The 19072-nt window shown below is 48.0% G+C and overlaps 1 protein-coding gene and 1 long non-coding RNA gene across 4 annotated transcripts in view; one reads left to right on the forward strand and one right to left on the reverse strand.

The window, feature by feature from the left end:
- Positions 1 to 3074: 3074 nt before the first annotated feature.
- Positions 3075 to 15671, reverse strand: STC2 (stanniocalcin 2). Its single transcript, XM_065690946.1, has 4 exons — positions 15348 to 15671; positions 13055 to 13197; positions 10340 to 10551; positions 3075 to 6749 (listed from the first exon to the last, which is right to left on the reverse strand). The coding sequence occupies exons 1-4, from the start codon at positions 15496 to 15498 to the stop codon at positions 6356 to 6358; spliced, it is 900 nt and encodes a 299-aa protein (XP_065547018.1). The 5' UTR covers positions 15499 to 15671; the 3' UTR covers positions 3075 to 6355.
- Positions 15672 to 18036: 2365 nt separating this feature from the next.
- The window catches only part of LOC136019804 (uncharacterized), a 207053-nt gene continuing 206017 nt past the window's right edge, over positions 18037 to 19072 (forward strand). For 2 of the 3 annotated variants that reach the window (XR_010615067.1, XR_010615069.1), the window contains exon 1: positions 18042 to 18148. This is a non-coding gene — a long non-coding RNA (uncharacterized LOC136019804). Of the gene's footprint in view, positions 18149 to 19072 lie in introns of all 3 variants that reach the window. The other variant, XR_010615068.1, reaches the window with a different exon arrangement.

Raw genomic sequence — 19072 nt, forward strand, 5'->3', positions numbered from 1 at the left:
TCTAAAACTCCTTCTTATTTTAAAAGAATTTCTAAATAAACTCCAAGCCACATTTTTATAAGGGAGGATGGTATTTGCAGAAAAGGTCAAGGCTATAACAGTCGGCATCCTTGGAGATAGGAATTCTCAGCCCCTGCAGCTTCCCATGATTTGTCATGTCTTTAAACCCTCAAGTCCCCATTTTACATTCCTGATCGAGAAAGACATGAGGTTTTGATTTCAAAATGAAATGCTCCACTGGCTGGGGATGTTTTTTCCCCAAAGAAAATGTACAGAAACAAAGATTGTTAGGACTTCACTAATTACATGGTTACGCTTAGCCACAGCCCTGTGCCAGGACCTGTTAGCACTGGGACTGCAGGAAAGGACCTGGAAAGGACCTTGAGAGGCATCAGTGAAGCTGCTGCCTCTGGGGAGGTCCAGATGCACCCCTTTCCATCCTCTCTCCATGATCCAGCTTTGATTGGTTACAGGGCAGGTGACCATGATGGGTGATGCAGGCTCATTGCTCAAGGCTTGAGATCTGCTATATCTGTCGCTGGGGAAGCATGCAGCAATTTCTGACTTTAGCAGGTGTGAGAGAAGCCTTTTCTGCGAGAGTCTGCGAGGAGAGCATGGAAACACGAACATAACTAGCAGTGAAAACTGAGTGGGATTTGTGTTTCTGGTGAGGCGTCAGGAAATAGCTTTAAAAATGCACTGCTCGGAGGCTTCCCAACAAGTTTTAACTATTCCTTCACCTGGGAAGATCACTGCAGTGAATTCATCAGGGTGACGCAGCAGATTGCTGCTCTGGAGCTGCCTCGGCTCCCGTGGCACCTCCAGGCGTGGGCTCAGGGAGGAGAGCGAAGGGCAGTGCTGAGGAAGCAGTAGAGATGAACACAGAAGCACTGGCAGTAGGTTTGACTCAGCTCACTATGTGGGCTGACATATGTAAATTGCTATATACATTTGTAAATGTTTTGGTATGCCTGAGCAAGCCAATATCTGGAATTAATTTTGTTCTTTTGGGAGGCTAGCAGGGAGCCTGTAGGAGAATAAATCCAAATGGACCGCATGTATGGATCTTGATGGGATTTGTTTGATTGGATGAGACCTGTGGTATGGATGTGCATTTGTGATCTGAATTGCCTTGATTTGGTTTTCCTTACCTCACTTGTAAAGTGACTCAGACCAAATTGAACTGAGATCACCCCAGTCTTGAAGCAGACTTATATGCTGGTATTAAGCATATTTTAAGTTGTAAACTTCTGAGGGTTGTGCAATGCAGAATCCCTGCTCTGCAGTGTGGTTTAGGGCTTCTTTTTCTCTCTGCGCTTCTGTACTTTTTAATGTCAGCACTCTGTTACTTACCGTGCTATTTTGTGAGACATGATGCCCCAAAGGAAGGTAAGGGTCACTTTTCTATCACTAACGTCTAGCCACTTTTTGGAGCAGAATGCAGTCTCACCACTTCACGGTTCAGGAGGTGAAAAATAACTTTTCTAGTTGAAATTGCAGGGAGGATGGTAGAGGGCAGAATGCAGCTACCTCAGCTGCATCACAGCTAAGATGTGGACCATCCCTGCTTAAAAATACAATGGGATCTTGTGTGGTCCAACACCAGCACAAGCTGTTCCTTAGCAGTAGCCTGACTGCAGCTGGGTCTGAGATCACATCCAGCAGACTCTGTGACATCTCTGCTGGCAAGATACACTTTCCCACTGGTGTTTGGTGATGGTCCGAGACAGGATTATATAGAGCTGTTGCACCTGAAGGCAAAGAAATGCCACAGGTCCTAGATAGCTGCAAAACACATTTAGGCTTGTGAAGCCCATCTCATCCAAAGGCTTCAACTGGCTTAGTTATTTTTAAACCCCACAGAAGGAGTGTTAAAAATGTGCTTTTTCATGCAGCCTTAAAAAAACCCTGTGCTTTATGTTCTGAGGTGCTTTCTCATAATTTCCCCATCCCCTTGCTGCCTACACCCCGGTGCTGTATGAAAATGACTTTGGAGACAACACAAAGTGCTGTTTCTGCAAATTGCTTTTTGTGCATCTTAGGATTTTGCTTTTCTCCTTGGCTGAAACTCCAGGAAGTGTTTAAAATTTTGATATCTGATCACTGCTGGGATGGTGATGGGGTGATCTGAGGGAGGATTACAGCAATGGTACGTGCCTGTTTCATCCCCGTACAGAGCCAGTGGCTGGCACTTACTGATATATTATTAACAACTAACAGTGGAGATCCAAATGAATATCCTGTTTTTAAGGTAGAATCCTAAAGGGATAACTCTTGTTACTACATGGAGCAGGTCTTTTATACATGCAGGTCAAATCTTACCAGGTATTACAGCTTTTGGAAAGCATTGCTGTTGCACTTGTTAACGGGTCCAGTGCTGGGGGCTGCTGCCACCTTGCCACTGGCAAGTGCTGTAGTCATACACAGATCCCTTTCCCAGCCCTGATGGGATGTGCTTATGGGATGCTGAGTTGCTCCTATAGCCAACCTGTCTGAGCAGTGTGCCACCTCCTAAGGGACTTTTGTAATCCAAGATCATCAGGGCAGTGAGAACAAACCCATCAGTACCTGCACCTCCCTACTCCTAACCTAAATACAGCCTAATTTAAAGCAGATGAAGTGGCTCTGGCATGCTACAGTGAACCCAGTGCATGGCTCCTGCTAAAGGAAACCTCCCAGAACAAGCATAGGCTTTTATTGATCCTGGAAAAGGCACAAGCTTCTGCTAGCTGTGTTTTTCATCCTCTGGTTTGTCCCACGTCTCCCCTTGAACCAATCTGCCAGGTCCCAGCCAAGCAGCCGTGGTCTCCATCTCCCAGGGGAATGACACACAGGTGTCAAAGTCTCTGCCCTTGCACCAGTTCTCCCCAGTATATAGAGAGAGGACTGGCTCCATCCCCACATCTGCCCCAGCCATGGCACCTCTGCTGCTGCCTGGCTGGCACAGGCTCAGGGGGACGAGCAGACAGATTACCTCTGCCCCTCTTGGCTGAAGCTGCTGGCCCGACTTCAGAGGGCTTTTCTTACCCCTTATCACATCAACTGAAATTCCAGCTAACAAACCCAGCCGCAGACTTATTCAAAACATTTATTAGTGTTTAAGGAAAATAATAGTGTGAAAGGTACAGAGCTTTGTCTAAAGTCATATGCATTTTCTTTGTTTTTTACAAGCTTATTTGGCTGCAAATTCTACACGAGATAAAACTAGTATGTTTTTCTCCCAGAGATTTGGAATTAAGGACAGTTCACTTTTTTTTTTTAATTTTCCTTTTTTTTTTTTTTTTTCTCCTTTTAGTTCAGCACTTTAAGTTAGGACAGCATTTTCCAGGGTTTTCTGCTATAGTTTTCCAGTAGGCATTTTGTTTCTCCCATTATTTTCATTCCAGAACAAGGCTCATTCCAGATGCAAAGCGGAAAGGAAACATTCATATCTTGGCTTTTAAGCTAAACCTCCTTCATGAACAGCAAGTTCATAAGGAATGTTAATTAAAGCATCATACAGTATCTAAATGGACTTTTTTTCCTTTTTTATAAAGAATTAAGGCTATGTAGATGTCACAATAAAATAATCTCAGGTAAAACGCACCCTTTTTGTTAGATATGAAAGGTTTAACAATAAATAAATGATTTATGCTGTCAATAACATTATGGAACTGTATAAAACTATATTTACGCAGCTTTAAACATAAAAAAAAAACCATACTAGTGGCATGAATATATACAACACAGGTCATGACATACGCTTAAATTATCATAGCCAGCAGTGTTCTTTTTTAAATGGGGACACTATAATAAATAGAAATGTTAAATATTTACAATAATAGCATATGTGGAATCAGTAGATGAACACATAAAATCTTCACACACAGAGGAAAAAAATATTATGCCTTACACAAAAATCCCACCCACAGCTTCCCTCCCTCCCCCCAATTTTTATTGACTAAACCAGGGGAATATACAATTTTCCCCACAGAACAAATGAATACAAGTAAAACTGTATGCATGCTGAGGTGATACGTTGACTGAGACATTCAAGGATGTAGATCTGTATGTTTGGTTCCCATTGATGAATCAGACCTCTAATGAGAGAGGGATCTTATTTTAGTTCAATGCAAGAGCATTATGTTGGTAGCGAGCTGTTGTTTCTGTTTTGTGTTTGGTTTTTTTTTTTCTTTTTTTCCTTTTTTTGTCTTTTTTCTAAAACACTTGGATTGTCTTTTTGGTTTGAGCTTGTTCTTCATGGTGGCTATATGCCACCAAGGGGGAGAGGACGCTCACAGGAAACCCATGGAGGCACGCTAGAAACCTTCTTATGGTACCACCAGCAGCCACTTCGGTTTTGGAGCAGAGGAGTTAGCCATCAGAGGCAGGTCCAAACCAACCCTGGCAAACTCCTCTGTGGGACAGGCTGGGTGCCTCATCCATGGCAGAGCTGTTCTACTACTCAAGGGGACAGCTAGCACCTGCACTGGCAGGAGCTCCGCTCCTCAGATCAGCACAGTCTTCACTGCTTCAGTTCTTGGCCTGATCCCACCTCTTCCCAGTTAAGTTGAATGAAAATTTTTGTCACAGAACTTAGCTAAAATGAGGCGGGATCAAGGTCATGTCCGTAAACAAAGACCTGGTGATCACATAGAGACACACCTTTTCAACTTAACTGTCCTCTCTTTCTTCCTACGTGGGTTCTATTAAAAGCAATGCCTATAACTTCTGCGGGTGGATACATGCATTAAACCCTGAATATAGCTATTAGGAGCTGTGTTCACTTAGCAGTAACTAAAATCCAAGTTGGAAATCGTAGCCAAATTCCAACACCCTCTACTGTTTATACAGCTCCTTCCCACCATGCGACATGACGTACGTTAGTTCACTGGGTACGTTCTGTCTCTACTGAACTGCCTTCCTGCCCCCACAGCTTTCCTCCCAAACTTTCTAAATGAGAAGGCTCAAATCCCTGGTGTGATTCCCACTTTCTAAGAAAACTTGCTTTTTCTCTAGAGGAAGCTGAAGAGTTCACCCTTCTGTCCCCGTGGATGCTGTAACCTCCATTTCCACCACAATATCTGGGGATATAGGATTGCAGATCTGCAACCTGAGAATTACAATTGCATAGGGGGTAGGAGAGATGTGTTCAAACACCTCATTCACACTTAAAACTGGTTAGAGGCAATAAGCTCTTGACACTCTTCATCTTTACTAACTCATTCTGCAGAGATTGGTGGTCATTATTTGCATGACAATTAAAAAAACCAAAACCCAAGTCAACCCCTTCTCCTTATCTTTGGCATTTGGATAAACCACAGCTGATAGGCAGGTTAGAACGGGGGTCCACATCCTAGCAAACCATGCCATGCTGCTGCTAAGGAGATTTATGATGGGTCTTCAATGCAGTCCTGCAGAAAAAACAGGTATATAGGGTCCTTCACTGTCTGAGCCTACACCCACCCTTTTAAGCTTGGGCTGGAGGACCTGTATCACTGAGCGGACAGGTGTAAGCAGAGAATGTGCACAGGGGTTTTAGAGGTCCACCAGCGTACTCCTGGGGGTCCTCCCTACTGTGCAAGTCTTAACAGTCATGTTGCCTTGCCTGGAAGCTGACTACTTGCCTTTGATATGCTGAAGTGACTGGATTAGCAAGTGTCAAGTTATGCAGTGGTTAAAAACCAAACGGGGGGCACTTAGACTAGGCAGCATCATCCAGATGGGAACAATGGCTCAGAAGTTACTTAAGATAAAGCGGTGGAGCTCCAGACCCCACAGTTCCTGTGCAAGAGATGGGGTAGCTATTTCATTAGAGAGCGTCACGTAGAGAGCCTTGAGCTTTTGTGCTCTCAGCCACAGACAAGAAACCAAATCCCCCTGGAATTCAGCCATCTGCTGTAAGGCTGTGCCCTAAACCTTCAGAGGTGCTAAGCCACAAGCAGCCACATGCAATCTGGCAGAGCCCTCCTGGAACCTTCTCCCCAGCGAAGGAGACCAAGAAAAAAAAAAAGAACGAAACAAAACAAAAAGAAAAACAAATCCTCAAAAGAACCCAACAACCCCCAAACAAGATCCTAAATTTCAGCTGATGTCCACTTCATAAAAAAGGGGAAATGAATTTAGCTGGAGACATTTTGCCACACTTGGTGGCTGCTCAAGTGTTGAGTTTGCTGGATCTATAACCCATTGCCACTGCTCTCCCTTTGCTACTATATACACTGTTGCCGAGGTCCGTATATATCTTGCAATGCCCTCTGCTTGATCTCTGAATGGGAAATGCTTTGGAATGTCCATAGACGGGAAGATGGGACTCAACGGAGGAGGTTTCCAGTGGAGGGGAAGGATGGGGGAAATGGGGACTTGGTGCCTTTTTTCACCTCCGGATGTCAGAAAAGTCGGACAGTTCATCTGCCCGGTCCATGATCCCATGTACCCCTTTGGGACCATGGCCCCCAGCTTTCACCCGGGCATGGGCGTTCAAGTGGCCCTTAGTACCTCTCTCTGCCTTGGATGCTCGTGAGGTCTCCCTGTGGTCAGAGTCGGAGTGGGCCAGCATGTCCCCACGGCCAGCACCAGCTTTGCTGGCTTCACCTGCCTTCTTTTCTGGACCCAGGATGGTGTCACTGTGCACAGAAGAGGTGCAGAAGCTCAGGATGGAGCAGAGACTTCCCCAGTTCTGTTCGCACTGGACCTGGACGCTTCTTGTTATTGCCTTTTTCACCTCATCACCACAGGTGAGCAGGATGTTCACTAGATCAACATATGGCCTAGGAGGGAAGGAAACAGTGAGAAAAGAGTCAATATATAAGGGTTATCTACCAGTGAACAAGTGCAATGGCCCCTCTGCCTTACCCTCCCTTGCACACAGCATGGTTCAGTAGCGTTATTCCTGTGCCACCTACTGACCTGGCAAGGTGGAGTTGCTGCTACAAAACAGCTCATAGAGCAGTTCTGCACCATATGTTTATCAAGCAATATCATATTCTAATTGGCCATACTGCTGTGGGAAATGCACATGATGGTATCCTGTCAAACGAAGCTTCACTCAAGTGCTGGATCTGCCTTGATTTCTCTCCCACTGGAGATACTCTGGGAGTCCACCACAGGAATACATGAGGTCTACAAGCCTGGCAAATGGAGCTGTCAAACGGAAGAACTGCTGTCTCACACCTTCTGACACTCTCTTTCCATGGCCTTCATCTTTATTAATCAGAATACACAAGAAAAGAAACCTGCTCATGTTTAGAGCCATCTACTCGGTCAAACAGCTCTCTATCTCCAGGTGTACAGCTGGTACAGAGCATACACTGATCATTGTTCTGCACTGGGAGGCATTTCCTTACCTCTGCAAGGAGCAGAAGATACTCAACTAGAGGTTCCCTGGCTTTTCTCATAACCTTTGGCTTTCCTTGGAACATCAGGTGTTGATCTCCACCACAAGCAAGATCCTATCTGAACTCAGGATCCAGCTGCACAGAGCTCAGACACATGGGAATCCACTTGGTGTGGGAAGAAACAGTGCCACCAAAGTTTTTTTTCCCCTTCATTTCCTCAGAGTTGAGTACAGCTTTCAGTACGTACTTTTTCCCAGCCAAACAAGGAGTCCAAATGAGCCATGGCCAAATACCATTTCTGCTTCCCCCCATCCCTCTGTGCCCCCGCAGCACAACGCAGCCTGAGCACAGGCACTTCCTCAGCCACAGGTCACTGAGTGCAGCGATTTTAAAATAGTTGTGGTCACAAGTTTTGTGGGTCAATATTGATGTTGTCTATTGACACAACCGCTCAGCTGCTAGCAGCCCCAGAAGGACGTGCTTCAAAGTCTTCCACAGCAGGAACCATCCACAGTGCCACAGTGGGGCCAGCAGTTGTGGCTGTATAGAGTGCTTGGGGTGCACCTTCTGGGCACCAGCTCTGGTGGCCCTGGACCAGTCTCAATCTATTCCCAAGAACTTAGACAGGAGAGATGAAGAAAACCAACAGATGATGATCATTGTCTGACACTACCCTGGTTTTACTTTGCCCAACGGCTTAAACACATTCTGAATGACTAATCTTGGAGAGCCACCTATCTCCAAATATTTCCCATGTTTGGATTGTTTCTGCTGCTTAGAAAAAGTTACTTGGAATGCAGCACTGACTGATCTGCCAGGGCCTGTCACCACTTCCACCATAGCAAATCAGCCTGACCCCCACCCCACCACAGCTGACTCAGGAAGAGACTTCAGCGCCCCGATCGTGTTCCTCAACACTCACTGGGAGAAAACAGAACAAAATAATCAGAGAACAAGCCTGAGAGCTGCCACTTGCTTCTCCACTCTTACGGTTGGCTTTAAATGCAAAATACAAGATGAGAGGACTGAGCATGCTGCAGACAGAGAAATACAGCAGAAGGAAGGAAAAAAAAAAAAAGATAGAGAAATCAGTAGTTGAAATTTGGCACAACCTTTACAAAAATCTGTGTAAGAAATAGGTTGCTGGTATGACTAAAAAGTGGCTCAGCTGCCAAAAATTTCAGGTATTCAGCCTGCCAGAGCCCTGTGGATTAATACTGGCCCATTTCTCAGTCACTGTTTTACTTTCTGCGTTTCAGCTGGCCTGACCAGAGTACCTGAACTGAGCACAAGGCTGCAAGTCAGCAGACATGATTTTATTTCCAGCTCTGCCACACTTGCCTATTGATCTCAGACAAGTTCCTTAGTTCAAGAGTTTCAGAGATGGCCTCTAAATTTAGGGGAGGGGAGGAGGCTGGCTGGCTTCTATTTGGGGAGTCCTGCATAAAAAAGCTACGCTCCAACTCAGTGAGATGCTGAAGTGTAGAAGCATTAAATGAGATCATGCAAATTACAGGTGTTCAGCTGAATGACTCGTCTCTTCTTGAAACAAGACCCCCCTAGTTAAGCTCCCAAGAAATAAGCAGCTGCCTTTGAGCATTCCTGCTTTAGACTGTTTGTAAAATAAGGATGACTTACTCCTCTTTGGACAGGCTTTTGGCTCTCATAGTTCTTCTCATCCCCAAATGATGGGGGGGAAGGGAGGTTTAATTGGTGCCAAGTACCCAATTTATAGCCTACTAACACAGTCTGAGCAGCACCCACAGAGAGAGGTGCTGCTGTGCAGGACAGGGCCCTGCTTTCCCTCTCCCCCTTGCCAGCAGGATGCTGCCCTTCACTCTGGAGAGGCCTGGATCTGCCACCAGCCATACCTTTCATCTCAGTGTCAGGAATGTCCATGGAAAGGGCCTTGTTTTCAGGCCATCATGTTCAGCTCATACAAACCACAGCAAATGATTCTGCATGTGAGAGTAGACTGGTATTGAAGTGTCTGCAACTACAGCTTAAGTATTAGGAGGGTAGTTTTCAATAGAAAGTAAGGGAAATGGATCACAGCTCCTTTGGATACCAATGCAAATGCAAGGCTAGAAGTTCAAAGTAAATGATTATGGAAAGAAAGAATAAATTATCTGTCATGATTGCTGGGATTTGGAGTTTCTGTGCTAATTCCGCTAGGGATAAAAAGGCATAGAGGCGTGGTAGGAAGATGCTCTAAGGTTAAGCCTGGTGCTAGGCTGTGGCTCAGCCTTCTTGTTTGGGAGCGAGATGTTCACCTGCAAGAAAAACAGGCTCCAATTTTCGCATTTGTGCACAAAGAGTTGGTACAAACAGCTTGTGCCTGGTTTGTCACTGTCATGTAGCAGCTTTGATCAATTCCAAATAGGATTCATGCCTGCCATTCCTCAGAGGGCAACTCTGTTCCCAGTCAGAGGGATGAACTCCTCAAAATCTGACTTGTGCCTTCATTTTGTACACCTCCATGTTTTATTAAAAAGCATCTGAGATTAACAGAGAATAAGATGAATGGGAGATTACCTGGGGGACTGCAGCTCTTTCAGGGACAATTAGCTACAAGATATTTGAAAGTATGTATTTAAAGAAGAAATCATCATCTGGCTGACAACTTTGCATAGACCCTCTTCCCCCTTCTCTTCTAGCTGTCATCTTTAACAGGATCCTGGGGTCAGGAACAGTGCCTTGGAGCTCAGAAAGCACAGAGACATTGTGAAATGCTTCTGGAAATGGTAGACTGACACTGTATTTGCCAAAGGACCAAGGAGACAGCCAGGTCCAACTTCAACCCATATCATCTTTCACAGTCACATCTACCATTGTAAATAACCTAGCCTCCCAAGGCCCCTGTAGAGAAAGCATTACCTTGGTGTTGAACATGGGAAAACAAGACATACTTAAGGCCAGAAGGAGATGAAACAGCTCCTGGGCAGATGCACAGCCCATTGGCACCATCATGCTCCTGGAAGGAGCTCCCACGCCTCTGACTGCACCAGCACGGAGGCACTTACTCATGCTGCAGCAGGTCTTTGAAGTGAATCATCTCCACAATGACCTGGACGTTCTCCTTGGCAGCGGAGCAGAGGTCATGCTTCAGGTAGCACTCCCGCTGTAACTGGAACACCATCTCTTTAATGGCAGGGCACTTACGGCTGATGCAGCTGAATTTATGCCTCAAGGCATGAGCCTTACACTTCAGAGCGTCTTTAATGAAGGATTTTCCCTGAGAAGAAAAGAAATGGAGTAGGTCTGTATTTTTGTCCATTAAGCACAGCAGTTGATTTATGCCCAGCCAGCTGCTCCTCTGTAGGGCAATGTCAGGAGTTATTAGATTGTTAAGGGTATCACTTAATAGCTTTTCCCCTCCTTTTCTTTGTTTCTCTGCCCTTAAAGACCATGCCAAGTTACCCAGCTTTGCTACCCCAGTGGAGCTGAACACACAGGGTTTCCTCACTGGTATTTTGAGGTTTCCTTTGCTCCAATAGCTGAATGCCCAACAAGAGAAAGGGCAAAAGTGAGCACCTTGAAATGATTCAGTGCTTGAGTTACTGGCTTTGCTCACTTCTGGGGTAGCAGCAGGCTCACACAAAGGAAAGGGCATCCTGCCATGGCTGAAGTCCCCAGGACCAAAAGCAGATACACATTCAGTAACTGAAAACAAGGATTTCTTTTAATTTTTAAAATCAGTTTGCAAACTCATACACATGTATGCACCTTCTATATGCACTTGCCCCACTCCCCAGCTGTGAGTATTTTTCCTCTATGACCATTGCCTCAGCAAGGGATTCAAATCAGCACTAGCAATAATCCTACAGTGTCTTGATGCCTCCTTGCTGCAAGAAATTGTGAGATTAAGAAAATCATACCAAGAAACTATATAAGTTGCAGGAAAGCTGCTTTAGTAGCACCTCTTTAACCACTGTTTGGGATTCCTTCAGTCAATTCCTTAGTGCGTATCAAAACCATCCTTTTCTCTTTGCTGAGACTACAGCAGCCATATACAGGGCTTTTATCGCAGTCTGACAGCTCTGCTCAGAATTCCTTTATGCTGCTGAGCAATAGGTGCATGGAAGCCTCCTGCACTGCATACATAGCTTCGTTAGCTCCGGACTATTTTACACAAGTGCTTCATGAAGACCAAATTCTTGTTATCCTTTATCCAAGGGGTATATTGGCACAGCTCCACTGACATCGAGATTCACTCAGACCTGAAAGCAGATGTCCCCAAACTGTTTCAAGGCAGGAATGTTTCTTGCTGAACATAGAACTGGTCCAGTCATCATCCCATTCAATTCCCCATACCAAAGGCACTTGCTCTTCCCTTCAGTAACAAACATACTCAGCATGGTAGGCAAATAAGGATTTAAAAAAAAAAAAAAAAAAAAAAAGGAACATTCTTGTACAAACCAAACCTGATATCAGTTCTAAGGTTTCAGAGCGAGGGAAGGAGACTAGAAAGCAGAGAACAAAGTGGCCAATGTTAGTCTTGTCATTTAACGCAGCCTGAAATAACTACAGATAATAGAGAGATGAACCATGAAAAGTTGTGTTATTGTAGAGGCTAAAGTCACCTCCATATGGACTAAAACTCCATGGGTTTAATACTTCTGTACTGGAGACAGCCTGGATGTGAAACAGGCTGTATTTGACTAGCAGCATCTGAGGACTGGGGAATAGGTGCATCAATGGCTACACTCAGCCTTTGTAGGCCCTTTTCTTTCCCCTCCCAACAGGCCTTACTTCGGTCAACTCTGTTCACCAACAGAATGTGGTGCAAAAATAAAAGAGTGTTTTCTGGAAGCCACTTGGAAATTTAGTTGAAGATTTTCAAATACCCACAGAAGAAACCATTCCCATTTCAATGGCTTGCCAGACCCTTCATGCATCCTTGAGAATTTGAGCCTAAAACTTCAGCACTTCAAAAGCGTTTCCTACTGGGTGGTCCCACCATGTCTCATGGATCAGGCTGAATCCTGAATACAGCTCAACTTTTTACCATGTTTTTAATAGTGCCATGTAGCTGGTGCTTTTCGTTGAGTTAAACTGTAAACTACATGGTCAAGCCAAATGCTGCTGGCCCGTCGTAGTGTTCTCTTCCCTCCACACTGAAATGGGAGAGTAGGTTTACAAGACATAATAACAGGATGTCTCAATGATGCATAAATGGTCTGGGGAGAAAATGAAGGAGACAAACTTAATACCGCATACCATCTAAGTAACGTATTTTAACGTGCTTGAACCAAAGACTTATTTGAATAGAGCAGCTTTAGGAGGTTGCCTGTACTGGTTGCGTGTGAGTCTTGAGAGCCAACTTTAGTAACTGCACATTGGGAAATATTTTGATATGTCTAAAGGAACTGGGAGCCCAAGCTGCATTTCAGAATCAGCTTTGAACAAACATGGTGTAGAAGCTTAAGCTGCCTAATGTTTCTGAAAACCATGTTCAGCATTCCGATTTAGTTATTCTGGGTACAGTAGGTGGAGGTGATCCAGAGCGCTGTAGCTAGAGACAGCCTGTCTCCTGGGACAGGTTGCACACCCCTGTTCTGTTACTGTTCTGGGGTCTTGATTCTGGACCCTTCAACAGAAATATTCTTAGGTCATGCGCAAAAGCAGATTTGCCCTGTAACAGTAGCTCTTTTTTGCAAAGATATGTTAAGGAACTAATATACATGCCAAGTATATATTAGAAGCAAGCAGATACATCGGACATTTCACCATGTTACCTGGGCATCGAATTTTCCAGCGTTGTGCAGGAATGTCATGCAGATCTCATGTAAGCCTCGGATCTCGCAAGAATTGTTTTCAAAGCATTCAAACACTCCACATCCCACATCGCCAGCGTTAACCAGGCAGTGCTGGATTTCAGCTAAAACGAGCATTGATTACAGTTAATTTGAAGAACTGTTCAGAGAAGCTGGTGGTGGGTAAGGGGAGGGAGTTATTTTGCCAACATCATCAGTTTGAAAGTAAAAACATGCAACAACAGCTCTTGTACTCACAGCATGCCCACTTTTTGCAGAAATTAGGCCAAAACTTGGGTGTATTATGTTATGAAAGTGATATCCAAGAAGTAAATGCCAAATCTACTATACTTACGTCAAGCTATTTCACTTGAGAACTGTCTAATGCTTTTGCATTCCTCAGGAGCAAAGGACGGGCATGATTTTTGCTGTCTGACTTGTACAAAGCCCCCCATCGACTTCCAAGTGCCAAATGAGAAACCCAGGACCCAGCCATCTAAAACTTCTAATTTCTGGTACTTTGAGCTAGTTTCTGGCTATTAGCATAATGTTTTTTGTAGACCACTGGGTTTCCCCTGTGGTGATGTCTATGAAGTTAATGGCAAAACTCCCACTGATACATACAGTCCTTTAAACAGAGTGCTGCAGAGCTGCAGCCATGCAGAAATGAATTGAAAATACATATATATTGATATATGTAGAACATAAAATAGATGTACTGGAGCCAGCCATTACACGTGTGCTTGTTCTGCCCTTTCAGATGTTATGTAATACTGTAAAAAGGAATAAATAAAAAATGCTGCCTAATGCTCACTTAGCAAAAAAAAAACCAAAATCTGATTCTTAACAAGACACATTCTGGTCCTTAAAATAAAAAAAAAAAAAAAAAAAAAAAAAAATTGATGTAGTAGTACTGCCAGAGGGAAGGTGGTTGCTGAAAAAGCCTAGGGATAAAGTTAAACAGGGGCAGTTTTTAAACCAGAACTGAGGATGCTAAGAATTCCCGTACTCTGTGCCCTAGTGGTACCTTTAATTAAAGCTCGCCCTTGGGAGCCTGCCTAATCCCCCTCCGAACCGCAGCATGCTTCAGACGTCCCCAGCCCCCCCCACCTCCTTTGCCATGCGGTCCATTTGCAAGTCTTTACAGCAACTTTCGGTCTAATTTCCACCCGCTGCAAGGCAGAGAGAGGAGCCGCGGATGGAAATGCGGAGTCTGAGGGAGTTCCCATGCCCTCCCCCGGCTCAGAACCAAATCACTGCCGCTGCATTTATTCTTCCCTCCCCCTCTTCTACCTGCCCCGAAGTGCAGCGCTGGGGGAGGGACACGGGGTCGGTTCCGGGGGTTGTCTCGGCCACAAGCGAAAAGCTGCGCACACACACACGCACTGGGGGTGGGGGATGGATGGAGGGGGATGGAGCTCTTTGTGGAGCGCTGCAGAGCGCGGAGCTGGGCTTTTTTTGGGGCCGGGAGCTCAGCTGTAGTGCTTGTGTTGGCATCCGGATGCAAACCCTTTGCCGGATCACATGTCCTGGCTCCAGCGTGCTGAGAACTGCACAGTGCCGTGATTCACATGTGGCAGTCCCTAATGGGCATTCGTGCATTCCTGCTCGTGTGTGTTTAAACACGTTTCGCAGCACTGAGAGTGTTAAAGGGAGAAGAAAAAAAAAAGGCAAAAGGGAAGGGGGGAAAGAAAGGGGAAGGGGGGAAGGAGGGAAGCGTCTGGATCCCGCGCTCTCTCTTTGCACGGCTGGGAAGCGATCCAGCGAAGTGCACGCCTCAGCTCTCTTTCTTCTAGGCAGATAATACCCGGGGGAGGGAGCGCAGGGGGCGGGAGAGGAGGAGAGAAACCCCCGGCCCGTTGCATCATTGCACGACTCCCTACGGAGGAGGCAAAGCACCAGTCATTTCCAGCCGCTTCCCCTTCCCTCCCGTCCGTCCCCGTCCTCCCCTCCTCGACCCGGTTTCAAACGCTGCGCCGAGAAACTTTCTCCTCGGCAGCCCCTCGCCTCCGCGGGCCGGGGTCGGGCTGCTCAGGCGCTTCGCCCCGAGCGCGGCCGTGGCTGTTGCAAGGGCAACACGTGCTTGGCAAAGCCGGGCTTTAAAGGTAATTAGAAGCGAGCTCTTATTTCCTCTGATGATTTACGCCTGACAGTCGGACGCCGGAATAAAACGCCCGTCATAACTCCATTTCCCCAGCGCTCCAGAAGCGGTGGGTGAGGGACACACACACCCCAGCACCCCACCTTCGCACCCCCCTCAAGCCCTAAGCCGTACCTGTGTTCTGCAGGGACAGGCGCCCCTTCTGCTGCGGGGTCCTGTCCTGCAGCCCCTCCGGCGGGTGCGTGGCCTCAGTGCCCGCCGCCGCCCGGGCGCTGGCGAGCAGCAGGGCCAGGGCCAGCAGCTTGCCGCGGAGCTCCGCGCACATGGTCGCGCCTTCCCCCCGCCGCCGCCGCCGCCGCCGCGTCCTCCCCCGCGGGGTGCCGCACCCGGGCCCAGCGCGCTCCTCGCCGCGGCCCCGCGAACCGCATGTGCCCGGCGCGGCGGCGAGCGCGGAGTGGCGGTGACGGCGCCGGAGGGTGCCTCAAATATCCCCGCCGAGCCCCGGTGTCACTCGCATGAGGGAGCCGAGCAGGTGTCGCTCCGCGCCGCGGCCAATGGCAGCCGCCGCCCCGCTCCGCCCGCCCGCCGGGGGCCGGCCCGGCTCCACCGGCAGGTTGCAGCCGCCCGCCTCCCCCGGCCCCACCCGCGCCGCGTCGCGGGGGATGGGCGTGCGGGGGGCAGTGGGCACGGACGGCACCCGGCGGGGAGGGGAATGGTGGTGGTGGTGGTGGTGGTGGTGAGACACAAGTTGCTGCCCCTCGGTGGTACGGGAGGGGTGCGGGGCAGCGGGGCAAATAAGGTGGAAAAGCGGGATTCTGACAAGAGCGCTGCTTTGGAGGCGGGGGAGGAGGCACCGAGCGGCCGGTACCCCGCAGCACTAGGGCTGGGAAGGGAACTTCGGGCGGAAGGGGGAAGCAGCGGGGTTGCCCGTGCCTGGAGCCGGCTGCCCGCGCCGGCCGTCCTGCGGCATTGCTGTCTGGTTGTAAGACTTGATTTGAAAGAAAAGGAAGAAAAAAATCCTTCTCCGAAGCAGCTATTGCGCTGACTTTCTTGGAAACCCTCCACCCGCGCCTCCTTTTCTTTTTTCCTTTTTTTTTTTTTTTTCGCTAGGGTTTTGTACCCTGCGAGCTCCGGGTGGATTTGGGCCAAATCCATCACTTGGGGGGGGGGGGGGGGCTGAGAAGGGGGTCGTGGTACCTGAGGGCGGACCCTGCCGGGTGAACAGTGCTGAGCGCTGCCTTCCTTACCACCCCTCCACCCCCCTCCCCTCTCCCCCCCCCGCGGCACCACGTGGGGAAAGCATCACTCCTGCAAAGCGCACTCCCCCCCGAGCAACCCCCCCAGCCGGCTCTGGCTGCTCCCTTTGTTCGGTGGCTGAAGCGGGGCGAGGGGACGGGGACACGGGCACGTAGGAAAATCTCGAGCAGGTGATGGGAAGTGCCCATGTCGTCTTCCCTTGCCCTGCCGTAATGCACATCAGATGTTTCATCAGAACCCGCGGGTCCCGCCTCCCCCTTCAGCCCCGGGGCGCGCTGTGCCGTGCCGGGGGTCCCGCCGAGGGGAGGGGAAGCAGGGGGAGCCCAGCCAGGAATGTCTCCATCTGCTGCCGCCGCCCCGCTTCCTCACAGCTGTCAAAATGCACTTGAGGAAATCCACTCACACCTCCCCGAGCAAGGGTCTCCGCGGCGGGACGTGACACCGCGCCGCAGGACCATGGCTCCGCGTCTGCCCCCCCGCCCCTTCCCGCATCCCCCGAGACATCCCCGCCGGCCCCTATCCTCGCCTCGGCTGGTTTAGTCCCAGGCCGGGCGGTTTGCTTGCTGGGTCTGAGCGGTGCAAAGTTTGTTTGTCATTCTTTAGGGTTTCGCTTCGAAACATCGCTTTTTCTAACCTTTTTCTAATTCTTCGCGGTGGTGCCAAGCTCATGTGGAAATTCCCTTTTATCAATACGCTGAAGTGCAACTTGCAGCTTTCCTCTAAGGAACTGGCTGTGCCAGTGTGGATGGCTGCAAAGCCCCTGTGCCTGGGCTCTGACGCTTTAGACAGCAGGGCTGTTAAAGGAATAGGTTTTTCTTCCTCATTTTTACCTCACCCTGAGTGCCCGGTGGCCCTTCTTTTGTTCGTGGTCTCTTACTAGGATACTGCTGAAGAATTTTGCCATTTATTTGCCTTTGCTAGGTCTAACTAGCCTGACTTTAGCAATTCCCATCTCCAGTACTGTAAGATCAGGACTGAATGAACTCAGGAGCAGCATGGAGGGAGTACGGGCAGGGGGATTTAAGGGACAGCAGTTTTTCTCTGTAGGAGGAGGTAACAACCAGTGTACTGTTCTAACAAGCAAGTTTGTATTAAACACATATATTTCTTTTTTTTTTTTTTTTTCTTTTTCTTGTGCCTCACAAATTGTGCTTCCTCTTAATGCCTTTTCCCTGCTGCTTTAGGTCTGATGCCCTCCTGCAGCCATTTCTCATCATTCTTGCTGCCTCTTTTTAAAGTTACAATTTTTGGATAGGTTTTGCCCTTTTGACTTAAAGGAATTCTGTGCATCCTCCATGTGCCAGACCCTGGGTTCCTCCCTCTGGTTCGCTTTTCAGGTCTCATCATTTCTCAGAGCATGTCCTTCAAACCACACACCCCTGGCTGCCTTAGTGCAGCTCATCCTCTCCTTTAGCCAATATTGTATTAATTGCTCCATCCAAGGTTATTTTCACATCTTTTCCTTACCAAAACAGTGGCTAAAATAGCACCCCCTCGTGTCACTGGTGGAGAAATTTGCCGGCTGTCAGCGCGCTGGGCATTCCCCATCCCTTCCGGCTCAGCAGGCATTGCTGGGTGGTGGGTGGACTCTGCGTGGTAGGATTTTTTCCCTGCCTTTGTCCCTCGAGGTCACTCATCAGGGTGCTGCTGGGATTAGAGGATCTGATCCCACTCAGCCCGCCCTTAGCAAGGCAATGAGCTGTGCCTGCATTTTAAAGGTGAGTGCTGGCAGGAAAAATGCGCATGATACACAAGTCGTGCTCTAGCAAATTTGGCATCTTTTGGAGCGTGGCGTAACTTGCTCCCTGACAGCACAATTGATGGCCAATCTGCGTGCCAGGTAGTTTTATAGAATAGTTACCAATTCCAGTGATTTAGAGGTTGGTTTCCAGGGGACTTGGGATGCCTGGATCCCTAGGCACTGCGCCTGCAGCTTTGCTCCAGCGGCAGGGAGCTTGCGTGGACACCAGTGCCTGATTGCAGGATGGTGTCCGGTTGCGAGGCGTTTGGTGACGTGTTTGAGGAGTAACACTTTGGAGAGGACCACAACTGCTTCCAGCAGTTTTGACTGACTGTTGGCTTTTAGGAATACACTTTTGAGTTCCCTTTAGCTAACATACATAGGTTTTAACTTTTTAAGAGGATTTCATAATTTGATTAAAACTTTGTATGACAAAGCAGTAGCATGACGAAGCAGTAACATGAGCATTTTGCAACTGCCTTTAAAGGGGAAGCATTTAATTGTTTGGGGTTTTTAGGGAGATGAGCTACTCATGATTATTAACAGGGCTGTGTCCCTGCAAGGCCGTTGCAGGCAGGTTAAGGCTGAGGAATGCTGTGCAAGAGGCTCCAACGCACAGGGAGAGAACGAGCACTCCCAGTTGTGAAGGACGGAGAGGCTGATGACTTCAGAAGGGAAGAGGATGCTGTGGGGAAGGTGTGCTGAGGTCTGGATTCTGTTTTTTTTTTTTTTATCTGTGACTAAACACATTTCACAGTAGAGTTGGAGTAAGCTGTGCTGTGCTGCCCCAACAGCACAATGGGATTTCATCAGCCTTGAGAAAATAAGCAAGGCAGGGGAATTTACTGTTGCCTCTTCTGCTGTGTAATTTCCCCACCTCAGGGCTTAGTGCAAGGTGCTG

This window comes from Lathamus discolor, chromosome 10 (assembly GCF_037157495.1).
Source record: "Lathamus discolor isolate bLatDis1 chromosome 10, bLatDis1.hap1, whole genome shotgun sequence".
Taxonomy (NCBI): domain Eukaryota; kingdom Metazoa; phylum Chordata; class Aves; order Psittaciformes; family Psittacidae; genus Lathamus; species Lathamus discolor.